This window comes from Falco naumanni, chromosome 13, assembly GCF_017639655.2.
Source record: "Falco naumanni isolate bFalNau1 chromosome 13, bFalNau1.pat, whole genome shotgun sequence".
Lineage (NCBI taxonomy): Eukaryota > Metazoa > Chordata > Aves > Falconiformes > Falconidae > Falco > Falco naumanni.
The window spans coordinates 23,834,025-23,858,444 of record NC_054066.1 but is presented as its reverse complement, the minus strand read 5'-3'; the positions used below and the strand labels follow the sequence as shown (position 1 = coordinate 23,858,444).

The 24,420-nt window shown below is 40.1% G+C and overlaps 1 protein-coding gene across 2 annotated transcripts in view; it reads left to right on the top strand.

The window, feature by feature from the left end:
- The window catches only part of FNDC3B (fibronectin type III domain containing 3B), a 209,525-nt gene extending 185,306 nt beyond the window's left edge, over nucleotides 1–24,219 (top strand). For both annotated transcript variants that reach the window (XM_040612939.1, XM_040612940.1), the window contains exons 24-26: nucleotides 8,457–8,623; nucleotides 11,858–11,985; nucleotides 20,676–24,219. In XM_040612939.1, coding sequence (XP_040468873.1) covers nucleotides 8,457–8,623; nucleotides 11,858–11,985; nucleotides 20,676–20,987 — 607 coding nt within the window. In that variant the 3' untranslated portion in view covers nucleotides 20,988–24,219. The remainder of the gene's footprint in view (nucleotides 1–8,456; nucleotides 8,624–11,857; nucleotides 11,986–20,675) is intronic.
- The last annotated feature ends 201 nt before the right edge of the window (nucleotides 24,220–24,420 follow it).

Here is a 24,420-nt window from a genome sequence, read left to right as displayed (position 1 = left end):
CTCCTCATGCCAGGAGTGCCTGCTGTCCTCTGCTGCCTGCAGCGTGGTACCTGAGCTGCAAGCTGGGTGGGCTCGCGGGTGCCTTTCAGTGGCTCAGGTCGCCTGTCCCCGCACCGCTTCGGTGCATTATCACAGCACCTTCGGAGCCTGAGCAGGATCAGGGCAGGCAGGCAGGTTTCTCCCGGTATGCGAGGGAGGTCTTTGGTCTCATCTGGTTCAGTGCCTCCTAACCCAGATGTTGGTGATGCTCCTGGTGTAGTACTGTCTTTTTCAGTTGCGTGGTAAGCTATTCCACTGCGTATAGGAAGCCTATGAGAGAGAGAGAAAAGTATATGATAAAAATTTACGCCAATATTTTCGAAGGTGAGAGGAACCAAAAAGAACTTGTTTGGGGAGCTGGTTTCCAAGGAAAATTAAAACATGCTTTGAACAGTAAAAAGCCAGCACGGAGATGCACGTGGGCTCATTTTTTCTGCAGAAGGGTTTAGTTCTGTGAAGCTCCTAGCTCGCCCAGTGATTCTCCCACTCTTCTGTCATCTTCACCCAGTGGTGCGGGAAACCTTTTCTCCCCAGGCGTGCTGAAGTTGTGTATAGCAGAAGACACTGTTTTCCCTTCCTTCCAGCATAGTTTCTGTTACGCCTTGAAGAAGTATAACAGAGCGGGGAATGCACCATGACGTGGAGCCAGCCTGTGTCACGGTGTCCGGTGCAGTTTCCCTGGCTGTAGAAGTGGAATATCACATCTGATGGTGTGGCCTAAGCACTTGTTTTGCAGAATGATCAGTGCCAAGCGCAGTCTCTGCGTGTTAGGACGAGGTCATATGTGTGAGCCTTGACACGTTCGTTTGCTCTGTACTAACGTGAAGGAAGGTAGGTGGGAAACACGGAGGGATGAGCTGCTAAACATGCTGCCTTGCCTGATGACTCGCATAATCATCACCTGGCTGCTGCAGGTTTCAAGCAGTCTAATTAAAAAATTGTTTACACTTGTGATTTGATCAAGACAATTTAAACCCATTTTAGCAGCAATTACTGATATGTATCAGGCCTAGTAGCTTGTGAAATTCTATTAAAATATAAAATCAGATACATTAACATATCCTTGTAAAAACCTGCAGGAAAAATCATTTTCATATTGGGTAAAACAATGATGAAAGGAAATTAAGGATGAGCGCCAGGATACATGTCATGCCAGTTTACTCTGAAAGCCTGCTAAATAGAAAGTTAACATTCAGAAAAGTGTTTGGGTGGTCTGTCTTCACTTCGTATTGTTGTATTGTGTAGATGAGTATTGCTGTTAACAGTAATGATACTTAATTGAGTGCATTCTGATCACATACTTGGGGCTTTGCGGTAAGTGCTGTGTAAATGAAAAAAGAGGAAGAACTGTTCCAAGTGTAAAAAGCTTAACTTGTTAATGCATTTCAGCTTTGTTCCTAGGAGCTGGAGTAAAACAGCATTTTTGGTAGATAGGAGTTAACTGTATGTGAGTCATCTTTTGAGACAAAGTGAAGCGTGAGAAAATGCTAAATGTTTGAGATGAGCTGTTTCAGCTATTGGGAATCTTGCAAGACACAGAATGAGGTGCTAATCTGTAAGATTTTTTTTTCAAGGAATCTCTGATTTGGTGAGATATTTAGTAGTTGTCTACATAGAAACACAATGGACCAATTTTCTCTTGTCTTTGCATTAGTGTACATCTGCAGGTACTTGAGACTTCATGGGTGTAACTGGATGTTCCAGGTGGCAGATCATAAATAATGGCAGCACGTAGACCAAAGGTTGTCACTGTAACGGAAGTTATTTTCTGCACATCTGTAACAACCTCATGAGAAAAATAATGCCTTCATCAGAGTAATGACTGTCTGAAGTGGTGATGGGGTTCAACTTAGAGCAACAGGATCATGTTGGTTAGTTTTCCAAGAGCAACATCTGTAGGTTCCAACTTCATTTTGCTGAAGCTGGTAAACTAGAAACTGCGCTTGGCTTCCTTACCGAGCTTCGCCAACAGATTGCTGAGTGACCTGTCAGTAAATAGCTGTGATGTGCTGGAGGAATTTTGTGTTAAGGTTTCTAGACGCTGTTAGTTGCTGCCATACGAGGATGGTAAAGCCGCACAAGGAAGATAAAAATGCATATGGCTGTAAGAGCAGCAGTTTGCTACTGCTGAACAGTGTTTTGTTCTCTCTTGGTTTTAGCTTTAAGCCCAGTCTTATTTATATCTCCAGTTAATAATTAACACATTGCCATTGCAAGCCGTAGTATTGGTAGCTGCCTAGTAATCTAGTTCTTCCTGACTGTATAGTTTCAATAGGCCATTGGATGCTTTCCCAAACTTCTCCCAGATGTTTCATTCACATGCTGTTAATTCACATGAAGTTGTGCTCAGTATTTTCCTTCTTATCAGTTCCTTGGCCTCTGATGTGGCTGCACACAGCAAACATCTGTCAGGCACTTTGCTGAGTAATCTTCCATTCCTCCTGAATGTTCCCAGAAGCTCCTTCCAAAAAGGTATTTTTTTTCTTGTTATGGGGGAGGTTCTGTAGGCTAAGACATCTCTGTTTTCAGTAGTTCCAGACATCTGAAAAGCCTGTCCATAGTAAATATGGATTACGTGCTCAAATTCAGCAGCAGATGAAAGATGATCTAGTAGAAGCAAGCTAAAAATTGATTTTTTGGCTGCAGAAGTTTGCTTTGTCTAGCCTGCGCATGTGCCAGGTAATTAAGAGAAGAAAAGAAAACTCTTCCCATCTGACTTACCACTTCTCTTTCTGCGTTTTTGTACTCTCCACTTAGTTTTGCTTTTCAAAGTATAAGGAAGGAAGAGTTGCCTCCTTCAGTGCATTCCTGTTGTTATTACTATTATTATGCCTATAAACACAAATTTTACTGACAGTGCATTGTGGAGGTTGCTTTCTAGATATATTATGAACAAGATGTAGATATATTGTGAACAAGCATACGTTATAACCTTTCAAAAATGTATCTTCTAGAAGACAGATCTTTGGATCAGGGGGGCCAAGGCATCCTGTCTGTTTGGTTCACACCTCATGTTAGGACTGGAAATCGGGGTTGGGGGAGTACAAAACTCTTTTGGGAGCCCCTTACCAGGTGTTTGACTACCCTTGGCACCTGCTGGCAAAAGGAGATGCCAAAGACTGGCTTGGAAAGGTGTCCCAAAGCTGAGAAGATTTGGGTCAGCCTGGTACTGGTTATGGATGTGGGGATGGGGGATGCTGCAGATGTCAAGCTTTTCTCTTTGAGCCGAACATTTTAAAATACAGCAGAAATTAAAAAAATAATAATTGTGTATTGACTTTACTCCTGTATCTCTGAATTAGGTTTCTCTGTTTTGAAGCTTTGCTTTCCTTGGTGCCACCTTGTAGTATAGGGAGCTGCTGGTGTGGAAAGAAAATCACGTAAATCGGTGGGTGCTTGATAATGTTCTATAAAGAAAATAAAAGAATTAACTTAGGGAAGTAGGTGGGCGCTATAACTGTGCAGGTAACAGGGATGTTGCAATATTAATATTAAAAAAGCTGCTGGTTTGTGAAATTCATGTAATTTAGTACCTAATCACGCAGCTGCCTGTGAAATAAAGCCTCAGGTTGCCAGGTTAGACCAGTGCTGTTATTGATTTCTCTGCAGCCAAAATTGTGGCAGATGACCACGTTTTTCTGGGAGGCAGTGACCGAATCATTCAGATGGTCGTTTCAGCCTTTGAACCTCGGCTCAAGGTTGCTGTCTTATTTAGTGCTGTACAGCAGATTTTCTTTCAAATTAAATTGTTGCAAGGACAAATGAGTTAATAAAATATAAACAAAACCCGAGAGTTTGAAAGGGAACCTGCTGATTAAATGTGCTGAAAGCTAATGAGCGGAGGTAGAGCGAGTACATTCCTACTCCTCTGCTTGACTGGAAGTGACTGAAGTGGAGGAAACAAAATAGCTGCAAGATGTAAAACATTTCCAAGAAGATCTTCACTGAGAATGAAAAGGTATTGATGAAAAACTAACAGCAGTGGTGTCTCCCAAACAATCATTCTAGGACATTGTGTTCTCTCTCCTCCACTATGTGTAGGTAAATGAATAATTGGTGAGCGGCATGAGAATGTCTGGGAAGGGGAGAATTGGGACCGCTCCAGTGAGATGGGGGGGAGTAGCCTCTTAAGGAGTGACTCCATCCCTGGAGAAAGTTGCTTCGTTTTCAGTTTCCGCTGTTAGTTTAGCGGAGAGGAGAGGCAACGCTGCAGCCTGTTGAGTTTGGATAATACAGATGTACTTGTGGGTGGTGCAGACTTTAAGAAACATAATATTAAAAGTGTATTGAGAATGCCATTAGCTCACAGAGATGGTCGTTTTTCCAAAGGGTACCAGTTTAAGGTATGTAAGCTACTGTCCTTTAAATTCAACTGGACAAACCTCTGAGAACTGAAAATTTCTCGGTGCTTATTTAGCACACTAGGGGTTTACATGACAGCAGGCAGAGGTTAGAGAATGAACGAACGCATCTTGGCTGAGACACACTTGAGCATGTTGTGGTTTGGTTTTGTCTGTCTTGGAGGGGAAGAATGATGATGAAGTAAGAAATTGAAGTGTAAACGCTTGTATTTCTGTAAGTGTGTTCCTATATAGGAACAGGAGCATTTTGGCTTGTTTAAACCACTTGTGTCCCCTCTCTGTCCTCACAGTTGTACCAATACTACTGTTTTAACTTAACATTGGACCAGCTAGGGAGCTAGTCAGCTTAAGACTATCTACTTAAAGGATCTTTAGCCTCTATCAGTCCCTAAATCTAGCTCACCTTCTAGCCCTATACTATTTGTGCTGAAGGAGCAGCATGGGGATGGAACAGCCAACTCGGGAAGGCTGGGGCAGGCTTAGCTGCCACTGCAAACATCAGTATATTAATATTTGGGTGCAATTTCACTAAAGTTTAAACAAACTTCTTCAGCATTGCAGCTAAAAGCATATCCGTTTTCACTGAAGGACAGGAAGCACCAGCTTGTCGAGCTGCGGTATTCCAGTCGTGTTCAACCACGCACCCATCCCACGGCTCCAGCCTAGCCACGTGGGAAGGAGGGATGGAGAAGGCTCTGTTAAGCCACAGACCTGCCTCTTCTACAAGTCTCTCAGCTCCCAGTTGCACTGATGTGCAAACTGTGTTGCTGCTCTAAGGAGACTGGGGCTTGTGCCTTCTCACGTTAAGTTTGTGAATGACTGAAAGCTCTGTTAGATGGTAGAAGGGAAAAAAATAATCGACCCCACAGCCCCACAATGTAGTACAGCTATCACTCTGCAAAGCCAGAAAGATTTTTTGATGGCTATGCCTTGTTAATGACCATATTTATGGCATCCCACAGCATCTGAGAAGGAAAACTCATTGTCCACATTCAGATGGAGAACTGAATAGAGGCTGGAAGAGGGTGAGAGGGAGATAGAGAACATGGGAGATTTTCTATATGCAGATTAAGCCAATTTTTAAATGCATAAGATATTAAGTCTTTGCAAACAAGCTCGGAGTTGGCTTGTTCTTAAGTGTGTCCATAAATGTATGGAACAGGGCCTGGATAAAGCACAGTGAACAATGTCAGCCTTGCCAGGGAGGCAAAGGTGTAGAGAACTCGCGTTTGAATGTGCTTCTTAAATTACATTTAGATGTAAATGTAAATCATTAGATTTTTAAAAATGAACTTGCAATAATAGGAACAAATTATCTTTAGACAGTTTTTAGTGTATGCAGACGTCACAGTAGCAATGTGCAATCACACTGATTGATTCAACTTCATTGAATCAATTTAATTTACTGTTCATTGCGGTCCTTCAACAGAAAGCCCGGGAAACTGGGAAAAGATGGTAGAATATATTGTTCCAAGTATATAGCCATCTGCATCAAATAACTATACTATTTGTAAAAATAACAAAAATAATTCTGGAGGAGTATAAGGTACCTACTTTAGACATGAGAAAAATGCTACATTATCATAAAAAAATCACTAGTCTTTTGAAGTTAAAATGTTTCATCTTTATTATGTTTTTTATGTTATGACCTGCATCTTTTAAACACAATTACAAAGCATTTTTGCCATAGTAAAGCCTAACAGCAATTGAATTTGATTGATTTAGTAATCAGCCTTTCTTCTTCTGAAATTGGAAGTCCTCTTTCTTCAAAGGTGGTTGAATCTCAGAAGTTTGAGTGTGCTTCCATTACAGTCGTTTCTATTGAACATGGATGCAAGCTCTTTCCAGAATGGTTTTTGCTTTCATTACAGGTGGGTTTTGAGACAAAGAAGTTGAAAGGGGTGGAGATGGAAACCGGGTGGGAGTTACTTGTCCAGTTCCCAAAAGACAGGAGGAGCTCAAGTGTTCTGCCAGATTACTTTTTCAGTGTTGTGAAACCTTAGTCACATTCAAAAGGTGAAAATGTAATTTGAGGACTAAGTTACTGGTATTCACCATACAAACACGTCTAGCAAGTGTACCATGAGCCCAAACTGGGGTACGAGTGTGCTTGCTGTTAGCTGGAAAGGTACATTTATGCTCCCTTGCTTCTCTAGCTCCATTACAAATCGAGCTCGATTACAAAGAGGCCATTTGTCTAAAATACCGCATTGCATCTTTTTTGCTATCTGTTGCCCTTGGATCAGGGTCAGAGACAAGTCTCTGCACTTCTGTGAGTACTGCAGTCATTTCTGAGCCAGCTGCCTGATTGAGCCACAAGAAGTGGAGAGGGAGAGACAGTAGTCTTGTCTCTTTAGTCCTGCTGCTGTCCTAAATATGTGTGCTTTGTTCATCATGCAGTGAATCCCAAGAAATTTTATTCCATGAAAACAGGTCTGTGGCAGTCTTTTGGAAGGTACCATAGCTCCTTTCCTGAGTCTCAAAAATGTGGGAGAGCAGGCAGTCCTTAAAACTGTATAAGCGTAAGGTTGAAAAAAAAAAAAAACTTCTTTGGAAATTGGCTCTAAAACCTCCTCTTAAAAACGTTGTGGGCATAGATCTTTGATTTTGAGTCAAGGTGAGGGGCTCACTAAAACTCAGTGGGGGTATTAAGTAACTTTAGTCCTCAGAGTACATTTCCAGCAATTTAAATTACCTGAACATATTTTTTTATTACAAATCATTCTTGATCTCTCTGTACTTACATGGATTTCATTCATAATGTAATATAAATTGATTTATTTCCCTGAGAGCTAATGACAGACCCAGTTTCTGTGAAATGTTCAAATTGCTTATACTGCGTATCTCATGCAAAGCCAAAGGATAAAGCTAGCACTTAGGTAGGGAGGTCAAAAACAAATCTCTTTGGCTTCCTGGTGATTAAAAATAGGCTGGAATGATTAAGAAATTTGAATAAGCGTACTACATCATAAAAAAACCTGTGTGGTCCTACGTGGTGAATTTTATGCTCTCCAGGTGCAGGACTGACCTTGCTCCCCAGAGGAGGCTAAAGCGGATTGATGCAAGATGCTGGGTGCTTCCTCTTGATTAACCCTCATCCCCATTCTGCTCAGCACCCAGGGGTCAGGATCTTAGTTAGAAATTGCTGGCTAACAAAGTCAGATTCTCTTTAGCAAAGTGTACTACTTTTTTTTTTTTTTTTTTTTTTTATTTAAATTAAGTGGTATTGACTTTGTTCTGCATTACACTGTTGGACAAGCTTGTGGCTGCTGATGTTTGGTCTTGTCAGTGGAAGTGTTTTGGAAATCAATTCCTTAGTGTCGTGTCTTTGTCTTCCTCTCGGCCTGCTCTCGAGCAGAGCTGTCAGTACGGGCATCCCTCAGAGCATCCTTCTCCATCCTCCATATCCCACTCACTGCAGTTGTGCTTCCCCTGTTCCTTTTGACTCATGGACCACAGTGTGTTTCTCTGAATCTGTTTCTGTCTCTGCTGTTAGGCTGTCTTCAGTCTGTGAACTCTTCAAAACTGAGAAGCGTGTGATGCAGCACACATGTATTACACCATCCATACGTTTTGATTTATAGAGTTACTCTGGTGTAAGATAGCACAGATGACTATAAGATGTGGACTTTGGTTCTTAATGCGCAAATAAAGTCCAAATCAAGCAATAAAAGATTCAAAGTATTAATCTTGTTTTAAACATGCTTTTGAACCAGCAACGCATGCAGTTTATTGTAGCAGAACACAGGTTTGAATCAGTTTTGATTACTAGGTAGTAGGAAATTTATTGACAGATGTTTTTCCTAATAATTCACATCATCATTTTGCAAGGTAAGTACTGGTTGCAAAAGGGACAATGAACTTCTGCTTTCCCTAACCTGCTAATGATTGTTAGTCTGTTGAGTATAAAAATAGCGTGTTACTGCCTTCAACAGCTCTGCAAAGCATGTTGTGCCAGTTTTCCCGATCTGGATACCTTCCACCGATGTCTGTAACAGCCAGAAATGTCAGTGCCACTCCAGTGTAACTATATGTCCTCATTTTTATTGTTTCCAGGTTTATTCCGATTTATAGGGGACCAAGTCATACGTACAAGATACAAAGGCTGACAGAATCCACTTGTTACTCGTTCAGAATACAGGCGGTCAATGATGCTGGGGAGGGACCTTTCTCAGAAATATGTACCTTCTGCACAACTAAGTCAGTCCCACCTGCAATCAAAGGTATGTAGTAGGTTTTTTTACAGATACGTAAGTAGCGTGTAATTATTTAAGTAGTTGGTAAGTATGCAGCGAGTTTGTAAGGGTTAACATAAGTGTGCAATAACACATGTAAAAAATCAGTTTGGGCTGTTTGTGTATTTCTGTGACTTGTGAAGTCACATTATGGTGGGAAGCTAAATTATCACCAAAAAAATGCATATAAACAATATAAATGTTATACCAACCACTGCTGTTATACATAAACTGTTAAAATGCTGCTGCTAACAATACTTACCAGGGGATTGCTCTGGGTTGCCACAGCGCTTCTATAAGGGATGTAACAGCTGTAGTATATACATGTACGTACCAACTTAAGCATTAGTAAAGTTTAATGTTGGTTTTGGTTGTGTAGGTGACGGTCAGTGTAGAACTTGAGTTGATTTGTCATTTAATGTATAAGATGAATTAGAATATTTCATACACATAAAGCATTGGATTTAGACTTGGTGTGTGTTCCACTGGAAGAACAAAAGGCCTAATTCAATGAAGTTTTATAATGAATGTCTTTTACTGTGTGTAAATTTTGGCCTGAGCAATTTTGCTCCTTCCTTCCAAGGAGAACTATTAGAAAGGCAGTGGATTCACTGTACTGGGTGTCAGTGAACTGAAATCAGAGGCTCCTTATTTTCCTCTGTGCATAAGACTCCTTTGTCAAGCAGTACCATTTACTGTGAGAGACAGCGGCTGTTAGCTTGTCAGAGAGGTTTTGTTTGCTCCGCTGTATTTAAAAATCTGGCTTTGGTGATTTTGACACAATTCATAATCAAAGATTAAGGGGAGAACACTGCTGGGGTGTAATTTCCCTGGTGCCTAGGTTAGCTGCTCCCAAGCACAGAGGACTGGCTTCCCTATGCTAAAACTGGCGTATGCAAGAATCCCACCTTCGTTTCTACCTGGATATTCCCTGGGGTTTGGCATTTGCTTCAGTGCTGTTTTTCAGCACTGTTTTGCATTTGCTTCAGTGCTGTTTTTCAGGAAGAAATCTGTATGTGTTTGGTGTTAAGTTTGAGGGTAAATATATTTATACAACAGTGAATTGTCCTGATTGGCTCTATGCCACGGCTGTAGGAGATGCCGCCCAGCAAAGCCAAGGCAGTTGATACCAAATGAACCAGGCTGGCATAGGTGACGGCGGCAGGGAGGCTGTCCTTCACCGCTGTAGCATCTCTAAGTTGTCAGAGTGCCTGGGCACAGGCACGTGTCACTGGCAGATCCCGAGTCCATGTTGCCATTGCTTCTCGTAGCTGCACAAAGTGCATTAAATTAGCACAGGGGTGCCAGCGCGTGCTGCACTCGCATTTTCATTTTGTTGGATAGAAATCCATTTTATTAAATTCAGATCTCACCTAGGTTTTTGTTTTGAACTCCCTGCCTGCCTGTTTGGTACCTGTTAAATATGAGTCATACACTTGACTAAATATCAAGCAGTTAAAATACGGTGCAAATACTGGGTCGTGTGTGGGCTGGGACCACAGGTACATGATAAAACCCGAGCCGTAACAGTGAAAAGGGCATAACAAAACCGGAGTTAATGAACGCTGCCGTGGGGAGGTAATGCTGTAGGAGAGAGAGATCTGTTGAGGCAAAATGGTGTTGATTTCCTTCTGTTTGGAGCAATACGAAGGAATGTACGTGATAAACTGAATGCAGGTTTTTTATGTATCAGAAGCACGTGTTTCTTCTCCTATAAAGTATCCTAATTACTCACTTGGTGATGCCAGCCCTAAAATAGCATTATTTGTTAATGGCAATGTTTTATAAGTGTCAGAGAAAAGTCTACGTGTATCAGGGTGAGGTATGGAAGGAGGAGGGAAATTAATTGAGTATGTTGTTGTCAGCTGAGATGAAGGTGTCTATTATCACTCACTCAACACTGGCAGATGTGCAGAGAGGAGCAAATGGGTATTGATTACATTTGGGTCTGCGTATGATTCATGCGTTCCTCTTGGGTAGTAACAAATTAGTCTAAAATTTGTGTAATGTATGCAGCAGCAGCAGCATTTGTTTCTTTGATAGACTCTCCTGTTGTTAGCTTTCATAGGGTTGGGAATCTAGATTGCCTTTAACAAGCTCATGTCCTTGCACGTGCACATGTTCACCACGTGGTAAAGTGTTCAGCACTCTTGTTCGTCCCAGTTTCATTTTTTTGCTCACGTGCTTGCTTGCTCTGCCCGATCAAGAGGCTGGTGGACCCTGGCTGCTGTCGCAGTTGTTTTGATGCCTTCCAGTGGCAGATGCTTCCTTGTACATATAAACATGCTGCCACTGTTAGTACTCTGCTCGGCTCACCTGCAGGCTTGCCATCGGGCATAGTGCAGCATCTTCTGGGTTTCAGCTGGTGAGAGATCCTCTCCCAAGGACAGTATTGTAGCAACTGAAAAACTGATTTTTTTTTCTGGAGTTCTAGTGAAAGCACTGGTCTAAGCCTGGCTAGAAATAGCAAGTCTGATCGTCTGAATGTCAAGCTCAGGACTACATATTAAGTCCAAGTATTTAAAATGATGCTAGTACTTTTGCTTCTCAGGCTGGACTTTATCTCTAATACAGAAGATTATTTAGCTTCCCTTCTCACATTCCTTCTCCTATTTTACCTGAATGAAGTGTTTGATACTGTTCCTCTCTTTCTGTTATGTATAGCATGGGAGACATACACAGGCATTTCCACCGGCATAGGTGTTTGCCCAGAACTTCAAGATACAGCTGCTTTTATTAATGCCAATGTAATTCATGCATTGGCTTCTGCTTCGAAAAGATCAAGTGCACAGCATTGTGATTGAATTTTAAAAGTTTTCTGTCACATCCACTCCCCCTTTGTAGCAGCTCACACAACAGACGGATGAGAGGTGCTCTAACAGCTTACTGCCCCTCTGCAGAAGGGATCTGGCTCCTACAGTAAACTTCATAGGAGCTTGTTAATCATCTCTAAATTTCACCCAATTTTCTGTGGATTGTGTCCTGAAATAAATGAGACTTTTGAATGACTTAAATTTTTTACTGCTTTCATTCAGTCGTAATGGCAATTTGATTTATAATTTTTTTTGCCACATAAATACAGTACAGATTGTGTGCTACTGACCCCTGTGATGTCCCAGACTTCTCTTGTTAAAATGTTCTTGTGTATATTACAGACATAAAATGGGTAAGATTTCAATGTAGTCTTTATAGCCAATATTAATGCGCTTCATTTTATTGTAGCCCCTCGAGTGACACAGTTGGGAGGAAACGCCTGTGAAATTACCTGGGAAATGGTCCCACCCATGAAGGGAGATCCTGTTGGTTATGTTCTGCAGGTACTGGTTGGAAGAGAATCTGAATACAAGCAGGTAGGAAAATGGGCTTGTTTTAATATTGCTAAATTGATGACATAATGGAAATGTTTTTGAACATTTGCTGCGCTGCTTCTTCTGGCTGTATTGAATTACACCCTATGGTGATGTGTCAGGTGAACTTTGGTAAAGGCTGAATCAAAATTAAGGGCCGTAATAGGTTGTTTTCACCCCCGAGGAAGTATATAGAACATCATTACCTTATTGGAGTGATTTGTGCTCTGTCCATAATTAATCACTACTTGTAACTGAACTAACCTTTGGAGAGTTACAATTCCGTCCACTCGTGTTTGCTTCTGAACTGGCTGGTGCTGACCATTGTCAGAAGATGAAGTAGGTAGATTATCTTTCTCGTTCACTAAGCCAATTCCAAGACCCTCCATCAAGGGTTTTGGTCAAGTACATAACTTTAAATTGGTTTGTTCAGCCATCCCATTCCTATCGAAGATTTCAATGCATGGGTGTGTAATTGCTGTGTATTAGCTGCCCCACAGAGACTGTGTCCTTCCTTGCACTGCGGAAACAAAGTGAATGAAGTACAACTGGTTCTTTCCTTGTCTGTCTCGATTAGAGATCACAAGTGGACATTTCCCCAGAGCACCTGAAATGGAACAACTCATTCACAGCTAGATCTTTTATTTCATCTGTCACATCTCTGAGTGATTTACAGTGCGCTTCATCTGTGCCCTTGTCTTCTCCCTGTCCATCCTTTCATCGTCATACGGATTACAAACAAATCCAAATCAGGGAATGAGATATGTTGTTAAACCTTAAATTAAAATCTTAAAAATACAAGTAAGGTAGTATTCCCTTTGCAACTGTGTCTTTGCTCCTCTTCTGTCTGTTTTTGAGTGTTGCTGTGAATTAATGAATTATCAAAAATAATAAAAATAAATGCAAGGCAATTCATGTGGGTGCTAAAGATTCAGAAACCTAACTTGTGTTTGCCAGGAAATATTTTTGGTGCTGGCTTAGGTAGTAAAACCTCTGTGTACTGTGCTGCCTCGTAATATCAGTAGTAAGGGGATAAGTGGGCCTGGTTTTGCTGTTGCCTGATTTACAAAGTAGCCTTGATGTATAACCTCCACGTATGGCTCTAGTAAGCATAGCTTCAGCGCTTAAAATGTTCTGGATGTCCTTGGGGGAGATTGGGCAGGCCTTCGTGTTCTTCTAAGGTAGGCGATGGCTTAATCTTTACAGTCAAGAAACTGTGATATAAAAAATGAGCAATAAAGGAAATAAAAAATACCTTCAGGGTCTTACATTGAAGGTCTTCATTTCTCATGAAGCATGCCCTTGATGAGGGGAATTTTGCTTGAGTTTTCACAAGTAACTCGCTAGAAGAAGCCCCCGGTTGGGATGCTCACAGCTGACACTGACTTCTGCAGCTGGGCTGGCTGATAACCAGCCAAGGAAAAGTGGAAGAGTTCCACTGTTTCACCTTCTCAGAAATCAGTTTCACCCATCAAAATGACGTACCTTCATCACAGGTGTGGGTGTTGTCTCAGCACTGGGCCATATCACTGACCTGCTGTCCCCGAGCTGACCTGCCGTAGCGATATGCATGCTCGTAGCTCCTGTTATGTCAATAGGAGATCAAATACATAAACATCCCTCAGTGATTCTTCTGGCCAGCGCATTTCACGTTACCTTTGCTGTGGCGTGTGTGATCACTTGCTAGTGTTTAACTGAAAAGTAATGCTAGTGATACGTTAATTACATTCGAAGTACAAGTGACATGTATATTTTGCATACCTATCTCAAGGGGCATATTCTGTTAGAAAAGTTTTGCAACTTGTTTTGAAGGGTCGCAGAGATGAAAAATGTTGTAGATTTTCAGGCTATTAAATACACCCATGAGAAAGAATAGTGTCTTAAGCAATTGGAGTTTCTATAGCAGTTGCCACTGCATTTTGCAAGATCCAGGGATAGTATAGCCGGATGAGGAGGAAATAAATAGCTGCATAAAGTTATTTATGTCCCACTGGCATGGAAATAAATGCAACAATAGTTGTTTCAAGCCTTTATGGCTTGTGCAGGACTTCATATCACATTTAGGGTGACACATCATCAGACACTTTCTCCTTCATTCACCCTCCAGGACACAGTTGGGTCTGTTCTGCGACGCTGAATCCTAGAACATCTCAAGTTGGAAGGGACCTGTAAGGATGGCATGTTTTACACCAGCCCAAATGCAGATGTGTTTCACAGAATAAAAATCCACTTTTAAAATCACCTTAAAATTGAAACTTATAAACTAACGAATGTATAAAATTGTTTCTCTGATCAGATGGTGATTCTGTCAATAGTCAGATCACTTTATATGCAGCAATTTAAAGGCAACTATTTAAGACAAGGCATTAAACAGTTTTAACTAGGAAGACATGTTACGAGCCCCTGGAGCTGTGTCTCTGGGTCTACACCTAGTTGATTTACTTAAGGTGAAGTAAACTCGTAAGTGACCAAAACCAGTTTCTTCATTTTACCTTAAAGCCCTAATTGTTGTTTTCGGTGTATAAATTGAGTACAACCTTACGGATGTGAGTTCATGTGCGGGCATATCCTGGAGCAGAACAAACCAATTAAAGGGTAAAGCATTTACTGAACGTTACCGTCTGTAGAAGTGACTATGCACGGCAGAAATCAAGGTGATGATGCATGGCAACCTACTTCTTGTGTAGAATGTTTGATACATGTCTGTGTTTCTCCCCCAGGAATTTTTACAAAGATATTGTTGTTCTGGCAGACTTATTAGGAAGATGACAACATGTCTTTTGTAATATTGGCTTAGCATTCACACTCAGTTATGTTTCCCAAACTGATGAGATGGTGTTTTATTGACAAAAACGTTGTATGCTTTCACATTGTTGATTTTAATCTTTTCATCGCAATAAAACCTTGGAGAAGAAAGATCCTATCATCATAGAAACAGAGTTAGAACTTTGTATGATGATTGTGTTTTCAACTATATCCTGTGACTTTATGGGGAACAGTTGTGCTCGCAGAGTGGCATGGTGTTGAGCATGGAGTAGAAAGCTCACAGAAATCCCTGCTCAGGTGGCACAAACATGACACTTGATTCCTATATCTGGAAAGATTTTATGTTATGTATCTTACCCCAGCTCTTTGCTAGGAAGCCCTTCGGAAGGTGCAGAATGCAATGTTGTCCACGTTAATTTCATTAATTTCATTAATAGGGGAAAAAATCCACCTGGACAGTTTCTGCTGACTAAGCATGAAGCAGTCTGCTTCAGTTTTTTCTGGCATAGTCTCGGGTGCACACTGGAGCAGGTGGCCTTGATTTACTTCCCCTGGTCACACAGTGTAGCTCTTTAGCACACAGCACTGATTTTTTGCAACTGCCTGTGGACCAGTATAAAGTAGGGCATCGTAACACCTGTCTTGTGTGTTTTCTATCTAAAGTGAATAAAAACATTATTAAATAAAACTTTAATAGGGGAAAACAAAGTCTTACTGCCATCTGTCAACTCTCAAAGCTTGAGCTCCTTGTTAATATATTGCTCTGTGTGCCATCCTAGAGATTAAGCTCCTGAGAGATGCAAGAACGCCACCGGTCTGTACTTGTACCTCACTTCTGTTGTAGAAACAAATTCAAGTTACAGAAAATAGTCATCATTAATGTATAACATAGTTTAAGTCACTTTAGCAATTCCTTCACTTGCTGCAGCATTAGCCGTTGACATGCTTTTGGGTAAAGCTATAGATTTTCGCTAGACCATCACACCTGAGCTGTCGCCCTGCTGCCACAGCCTGATGTATGTAGCCCTCCGTGGCCCGGAAGCCACGGCTTCCCCACCGTTTGGCATAGCAGAGGTGATATCAAAGCACCCAGAAGCCCTTTTTTCAGCCTGGGGCTATAGCCATCCCTGCTGTCCTCTGGGAGAACAGGTTGTAAATATTTCAGTGCTGAGAATTGTCTGAAGAACTGGATTTGCAGGAGCTAAACAGATGACAATTTAGCTTCCTAAAAAGTGTGTTTAAAAAAAATATGAAAACCTCCTTTTCCTGCTTCTTAAGCCATGCGTTCCTTTGTATATATTTGCATGCTTTATCTATTTGGATACTTCAAAAAAGCAACGGCATGTGACAGTTCTTTTTAGGAATCAAATTTTCCTGGTTTACAAATCAAGAGGTAAACCATGGCAGATTCCAGGAATCGGTGGCCCAGATTTTCTGTTTCTTGCACTTTTATCTAGCAAAACCTTTTGTTAAAACTTAGCTTTAAAGTGTGTTAAAATAGTCTCCAGTTTTGCCTAGTTTTAAACTGGAGTTAGGGGAGCAGGCTGGGCTGTGCAGCGCTGGCACAAGCTGGAGCTTGGTATAATGGCCGTAACACCCAGCAGCCTAAGTTTTAGTTTCCCAGTTGAGCAGCTCTGGGGATCGAGTCACCGAGGAGCCAGCTCTCCATAAGAACTGACCACTGGGAAGCGAGAGCTGAGCTTTAAAGTTTCTTAATCCTTAAACTGTTTGCTAGTGAGACAAAATGTTCTACCTTTGAAATTTCCAAGAATTTGGAGGCAATGGTGTTTCTTCAGTTTCTGCCACATCTCTTCCGGGAGGAAACTGTCCCCAAATGCTTTCCAAAAGAAGAAAACATATGGGTAGGATACACTGGCTGTGTAAAAATCCCCAGCAATGCAGTGGGAAGCCTGCTGGGGTCTGCACCGGAGGGTGGATGTCTGGGAGAACCCAATCAGTCTTACCAAGCTCTAAGTTTTATTAATTGTTTCGTCTTTGTTTCAGGCTCTGAAGACACACAATCTCTGAAATGCATTCAGTGCCCTTTTAATTTGTGTAAAGCTCTGATCAGCAAATAATTTTTTCCTTCTCTATTTTAAATAGCAAGTCAAAGGCACTTGTACTGGTTGCATGCCAAAACACAACACAGTTGTACAGTATGCATTGGCATTTCTTATTAGTGGTAATTGCATGGAGTATTTTCTCAGCCTCCTGATGCCAATTTTGTCGTGAGACAAGCAAATAATTTCCTTTGTTAAGAGTTTTTCCGTGCAGCCCTAGTGGAAGGTGATCTGAGGGACTCTTTGCTTAGGAGACAAGGCTGTCCACACAACTCTTTAAGACTTTATGAGCATCTCAGTGGTGGAGTTGAGTACAGCTGGTTCTGAGTTTCAATAAAATAACAGGCAGTTTCTTAAAGAGAAATCTGTGAGATGTCTTAGAAGAAGTTAAACCTTTCAAGTGGGCTTGCTTTCTAAGTAGACTGAAACCTGCCTCTGGTTCTTGATCTTCTTATTGCTGTGCAAAATATGCTTTTATTAATTATTAAATAATTAATTGGAATGGAGTGCAACAACCAGGTAAATTAATCTTACACTCCTCAGTGTGTTGCTTATAGGGCAAACATGGCTGTCATTTTTTTGTTTGGAAAAGACGAAGGGGGGTTGGAATCTTTTAGTGACATCATTGAAATTGAGAAATACTTGCCTACAGGAATTCTCTGAGCTGTCTAGCTTGATCAGTAGGATCAAATGCCGTAAGAGGCTTCAGCAGCAGTTTAATACTTGTGGTGATATCTTCACGGAGGGAGCTGAGCAAAAAGCTCATCATGTTTTTATTATATTCTCAGGTGCCTAAACAGACAAGCTGGGTTTAGGAACTGAAAGTGATAAATTGGATAACCACTTTACTCTGACTTGTTGACCACCAAAGTATAATGTGCTACATAAAAAAAAGAATGCTGCTTTATACAGTTAAATTTGGTTTCATACTTGTTTAGCAAATTTAAAGACCTCGTACACAATTGTCAATTTTTTTTTCTCTTGTGTGTGTAATGTCCATTCACAGAGTGTAACTGTTCACGACCAAGCATCTGTCTTTGTGCTGAGGGCATTCTGCGTTGGCTTAGCCTGGTCCTGCAGATGCTACTGCAGGCAAAATAGAGGTGGAGCCAGTAGTATCTCCAAGGCGCTCACTGCAGCCAGCTGGGGAGGATACAGAGGCCTCTGTCAGGAGTAAATGACAATTAAACACAATCATTTTTCACCTGTTACTGTGAAAGGACATAGTTCCACTGGTGCTAAATACTCATCAAACCACTGATAGCAGAACAACTTCCACCACCTTCCTAGCTCTAGTGCAGGAAATGTTTTGTCTTCATCATTAGTGAATATTAACTCATGTATTCTGTGTATTTTTGGCCATTTTTCAAACTTTCCTTAAAGATACATTTCTTTTCTGCCTTGACTGTCTGGCCTTTTTCTGAGAAGCGCTGTTGAGTAGCTGCCTTGAGTGAACTTGGTCATCTATTTTTATTAGAATGTAATGAAGATACAGGTCTTTGATTTAGCCAAGCAGCCTCCAGTTACACTGGTATTCACCACCCTAACGGAACAAAACAAGTAAAAAACGATTAACTGGATAGGCTTTTTCAGTTCAAAGACAGGTTGTATATATCCCATCCTTTGTGTCTGTTAAATGTAATTTATGAAGCTTAGATTTTAAAATTTTTATTAAACGTCATTATTTGGGTTTTACTGGATTTTTATTTTGGTTTAGAAGTGGTCATGTTGGTTGCAAAGGTTCATTTATGGCAAAGACATGTAGAGCTCCTCTAATTATATATTTTGAAATTAAAATAATTACATCAGCACCAGAAAACATACCTTGTTTGCAGTTGTTTTGTAAGGATAGATGCTTTGAGTTACTGTGTCTCGGAGTCTAAAGATACGGGAATTAACCAAGCCCGCCAAGGAGAAGATTCCTGACTCTGGTCCTGTGGAAGAACACATTGGGTTTTTAATTAGCTGCTGAACCTACATTTATGTGCCAAATGTATGCAATTTTGTTCACATGATCATTTATAATTGGGAGTAAACCTGAGTATTAACTACCTCCAAGGTGGAGCATTGATGATGGAGTAGGTGGTGAACAGTTGTCCACAACGGGTGGGTATTAGAAATGGAATTGTCATTGGAAGGTAGAGTGGCAGAGATGTTGCTGGGATGAGGTGTGCTTTACAAACAGGTGTTTCAACCTTCATGTTATTTCTGCAGACCACTACAGCACTTGTAGGGTGGTTGGTTTTTTTTCCCTGCAGTTACAGCATTACTGTAACTTAATGACTCCCTTCTCATTGGCATTGGGAAGACGAGCAAAGATGACAAGAGAGACAGCGGTGCATATCTGTGGTTAATCGCAGAGATTTGTGGTATGAGTTTGTTGTTTTCCCGTCACCTGAGGTAGAGTGAACTTCCTGTGCATGCTGAGCGTGCTTGAGGAAGGTAACGTGATTTTCTTTAAACATTGCTTCTTGATTTGCACCTCGGGGCCAAGAAACATGAGCCAGTTAGAGGACTTCTACTTAGTATGGAAACTCAGTGTCACCATCATTCAAACTGTATTTGGGAGAATGGTCAAAGTTTAAGAGGAGGGGACAGAACAAATGAAAGAAAAAAATTTTGTCCCAGACCTTCTCAAGAAATCAGCAACTGGCTTTTTAACTGACAGTTGAGTTCTCAGAGACAAGCGTAGGCAGGAAAAGTGGACTCTTTAAGTGGTGTCTAGCTGAGCACGTCTTTTCTTTTTCCTCCTGTTTTTATTACTCCAGAGTAACACATAGGAAATCCTCCGCTGGCCCAGGTTTAATTTCCCTCCTGTTACCCTTTTCTAAAGTTCGGTTCTTAACCTCTGGGAAGGCAGAGATGCTCTCAGCTTTTTGCTCCCACAGTGAGGAGGTGGGCTAAATGAGCAGAGGAAAAAGTATCTGACATTCAGGATGGTGGTTTTTTTTCCAGCAGACACAGGCACTTCGTGACACATTTTTCATTTCATAAAACAGCAATTTCAACAACTCTCCATTATATAAAAATTGTTGACTAGTTGCTTGTTTGCAGAGTTCGTAAATGTTTCCAGTGGTCTTTTTCCATTTAAAATGTCACAAAGCTGTCTCTCAGATACTCAGTTATTTCTCTTCCTTCTCATATTGTGACATGTGCCCTGAGTCACGCAGTACCTACATTTGATTAACTTAAATATGTGATAGGTTTGGATTGCTGAAGAACCAAATAAGACGCAACTGAGAGGAGGGGTTTCTTTTATTCCTTAATATTACTTTGTTGTTTCCACAATTCTGAAAGCGTAATTTCCGGCAAGATTGCTGACTCTTGAGAGAAATGTGAGGAAAAGTACATTAAACTAACATTTGTAACCAATTTTACAATTACACAGTGAATCTCTTCCAGCAACCTTAGTTTGCAGGTTTTCTTCCTTCTGGGGCCAAACACGGTGCTTAGGTCTTAAACATGTTTTAGGCATATAGTCACGTTTTAAGAGTACAGAAGCATGTTTGTAGAATTCATCACACCCGCAAAAGATGAGTACGTCTTACGGTTGATGAATTGCCTGAAGTTTTGTCTGTCCTTGTGTGCATTGACTCTGTTGAACACTCAAGATGGAGAAATGGTTGGATGTCTCTTACATAGTCTTCCACATGCCTCTGTTTTTCCAAAACCTGCAGTGACCTAGTGAGCTCCTTCCCTTGAGAGCTGCAGAAGCGTTTCCTTAAGAGGCTCGGACTTCACCTAACTTTCTGGCTCAAGTCCTTGCAAAAATCTAACGTTACTACTTTTTTAAATTGTTTGGTACTATGAAAGCAGGAGGGTGTCTTGCTCTTTGGTTTTGACTGTGCTTGCTGTTTTGTTTTGAAGGTGTACAAGGGAGAAGAGACCACATTCCACATCTCAGGCCTTCAAGTCAACACAGACTATCGGTTTCGCGTCTGCGTCTGCCGCCGGTGCTTGGATACCTCACAGGAACTTAGTGGACCTTTCAGCCCATCCGTTGCCTTTATGCTCCAGCGAAGTGAGATCATGCTTGCAGGAGAAATGGGAAGCATAGATGATCCTAAGATGAAGAGCATGATTCCTACTGATGAACAGTTTGCAGCCCTCATTGTTCTTGGCTTTGCAAGTTTGTCAATTCTGTTTGCCTGTATATTACAATACTTCTTTATGAAGTAGACAATTCAATGGAAGTTTGAGATACAAATTTAACTAATGCTACGCATTATAATCCACACATTTATTCAATATTCCTTTTTTGAAATCCTTTTGTTCTACCATACATTTTATATTCTCTTGTTTTTACAGTTCTAGCTTGAAGAAAGATAAATCAGTGTTTTGATGCACCTTTTTGAAATTCAAAACTAGGAAGTGGTCAAACTGGAGAAACAAGCAAACCAGATACCAAAAGCAAGATATTTTTTTTTTCTACCTTCACAGTTTCAAAATTGTCACCAATTTGCCTTTTCAATGTTGTTTTGGGTTTTTTTCACTGAAGTTCGTACCGTCTCTTATTTTATCTTACTATTTAGGAAATTGTAATCGTGAGTCACTTTTTTTGTCTCTCTTTCCTTCTAAACATTAGTCACAAGTGTGTATAGTGGTAAGACTAGAATACAGTGTTAGTCAACAGTACCAGGTTTTTCTTGAACAGTATTAGCAGTGTCGCCTATGAATTATTCACTACATTTGCCCCACTTTTTTCTAGTTAAAACGTAAGTTATTTTAATTGTTTAGTGCATTTAAATCGGAACAATATTCTGCAGTTGAACATTTTAATTATCTATTATTTTTACATTTACAACACTATAGACTGCCTGTATAAGAAATCAAATAACCGAACTGCATATAAATTATGAAGCATTATAGATTTTTTTACCATTTTGATTCCTAGCAGTAATTTTAAGTAAGAGGGCATTGTGCAATAGTTAGTTATTCCCATGTTCAGCTATTTAAAAGCTGCTTTAACTTGTCTGTTTGTCACTGTATATAACTATTCTTAATCTAATACTAGATATTATCCTATTATGTTCAGCCAGATTTATATGATTAGAGCTGGTGACAGCTAACTGCCTCTACTGAATTAGGTGAGATTTACACTCAATGTAAGCAAAACTTTACTGTCAGTTGATCTTTTTTATTATTATTATTAGTTTTGTTGGGTTGTTCTTTTTTTTTTTTTTTTTTTGTGGAGGGGGTATCCATTTTCTGGAACTTTCTTGGAGGTATCAGAAATTAGATCCGTTTATTTTAAATACCTTAAATGGGTGACTGTGCTATTCTTGCCACAGGGCTAATTGAAATAACTTGGTACATGGCAAAATTCAGAGGAGAGTCCTGCAGAGGAATAGTCCCTGCTCTGATGGGAGTGTCCCCCCCTCCTGCCTGCCCCTTCCCAGACACACATTTTATTCCACCAAGATACTAGATTTTTAACTCTTAATTCATTGGGTTATTTATATTAAGTCAACATTGTGTGAGTACCTCAGGGACATAAATGAGCTGGAGGTGCAAATAGATTCCAAAAGGGTGCAACAGACACAGTGTATTTCCCTGCCTCTTGTTTTTGTATATTTTTGCTACTTGGTTTGGCTTTTGTCCTAGCTATTTTGTGCTCTGTCTCCATTGTCTAAGATTCAGTGTCCTGTACTAGCATAATATTCCCTTAACCAAAGTAATGGGGAAAAAACAACATTATTTTTGTTTTAGGTTTATTTATACTATATACTGCATACAGTACTTTAAATACCAATTACAGTGCAATCTTTTATTTATTGTAAAAAAAGAAAAAAGAAAAAGTGTACTTATGTACTAATCCCCCTCCCCACCCTCCCCACAGCATGTTATATTTTGTCTGTTTTATACTGTTGTACTTTAGGTCAACTTTTTACCTGGCAGCATTCCTAGTATTATTAATCTTCTTACCTTTCCTTGTGTTTTTGAAGATGGGAGCATCTAGTACATTAAATGCCAAAAAAAACCCATTATCAGTGATTCAAACGTTTACATGTATCCAAAAACATAATCATCTCTGGAAAGAAAGTGCTAAGATCAATGAATTATTCTGTGTGCCTCTCTAGATGTAGCAAATATTAGAAATGTTCTGTATTTTGTTATTGACTATAATTAGTTTAATTTAGCCTTGCGAACTAATGGCATTGAGCTAAATATATATATTTTTTGTTTTTGCCAAAGTCATGGCTTGTCAAATTTATTTACATCTTATTTAAATTTATTTGTGATATGAAACTTTGTGACCTTGCATCTGTATTTTGTGAGCAAAGCATATACAGCTGTTTTCAATGGAGGGGGAAAGAGTGTATTTTTTAAAACAATGAAAAGACCGCTAGTTTGGAAACCCAGAAATTTGAATAGATTCCCATTTTTTTATTTTTGGACTATTGTTTCAGCAGTGCTGCTATGAAATCCAAGCTTGACACCTTTTTTTTAAAAAAAAAAAAAAACACTTTATAAAAAAAAAACCATCCTGCTTTAGATGATTTGATCAGTTCTGAAAGTTTGAAATACAAATGATACTAAAAGCAGTGAGCAGAAGTGTAGAGAAAAGCAATCAGTTACTCTTGAAGCATTTCTGTCATTGCTAATTTGTTTGGTGTCCCTTATTATCCTGCTAATGAGAATGCCCAGTCCAAGCCTGAGGTTGTCAGAGAAAGTATTCTGTAGGAGTTGGGACAGGCCCTAAATAAGGTAATTTGACCTACTTTTCATTTGTATATTCTGCCATAGTGCTTTGATTGTCATTCGTATATTAACAACAAAATAAAGTATCGGAAATGTTAAACCATTCCTGTTCTGATTGCTGTTACCGCTGACCCACCATTTGCCGATGCCTTGTCTTTCCCCGTAAATCTTTGTGCCCTTTGGTCCGGCAACGTCAGGCATTGCATCCGACCCGAGGGCACTCTGCTCTCAAAGAAGTTACAAACAACAACATAGAACAAGGTAGAATGAAACACTAAATATTTAAAACTGTTAAGGAAGGAGAGAGATGTTTTTATATTGTTCTGCCTTTTTCTTTATGAACTTGAAATGTTTTCTAATCCTGTTCGTTGGTTACAGTAGCTCAGTATTCAGTGTCACGATTGAGAAGTGCCCTAACTGAATGTGTATGAACCTTATCCTTGCACAGTTCTTTAAATTGAAAAAAATAAAATGTTTTTACCTCACTATGGGAACATACATTCCAAGCTTTTCAACTTTAAAGAAAAAATAGTCATAAGTTTTCTTGTATTGTAAATTTTAGACTATTTCATATGCATTATATTAAAACTGCCATATCAATTTTAATGTATAGATTTTGCAAATACTACACTATGTATGTAAGACTTAACTGTATCTGTAGTGTATATGTAATATATTTATGCCCAATAAATGTTTTAATTCTTTCTGATATTGCCAGGAGGTTTCTTAATTGAATGCAGCCCTTTCAGCCTGTGCGGGAGCCCTTTCTGGCAGGTTAGTGATGTCACTGCAGCCCGAGGCAGGAGCGGGAGCCCCGCATTTAACTCGGGATGTGTTGGTTTGTAATTGGAATGATTTAGTGTTACTCGTGAAGCGTTTGCTGGTGCAGTTCAGCAGTTTATGCCGTAAT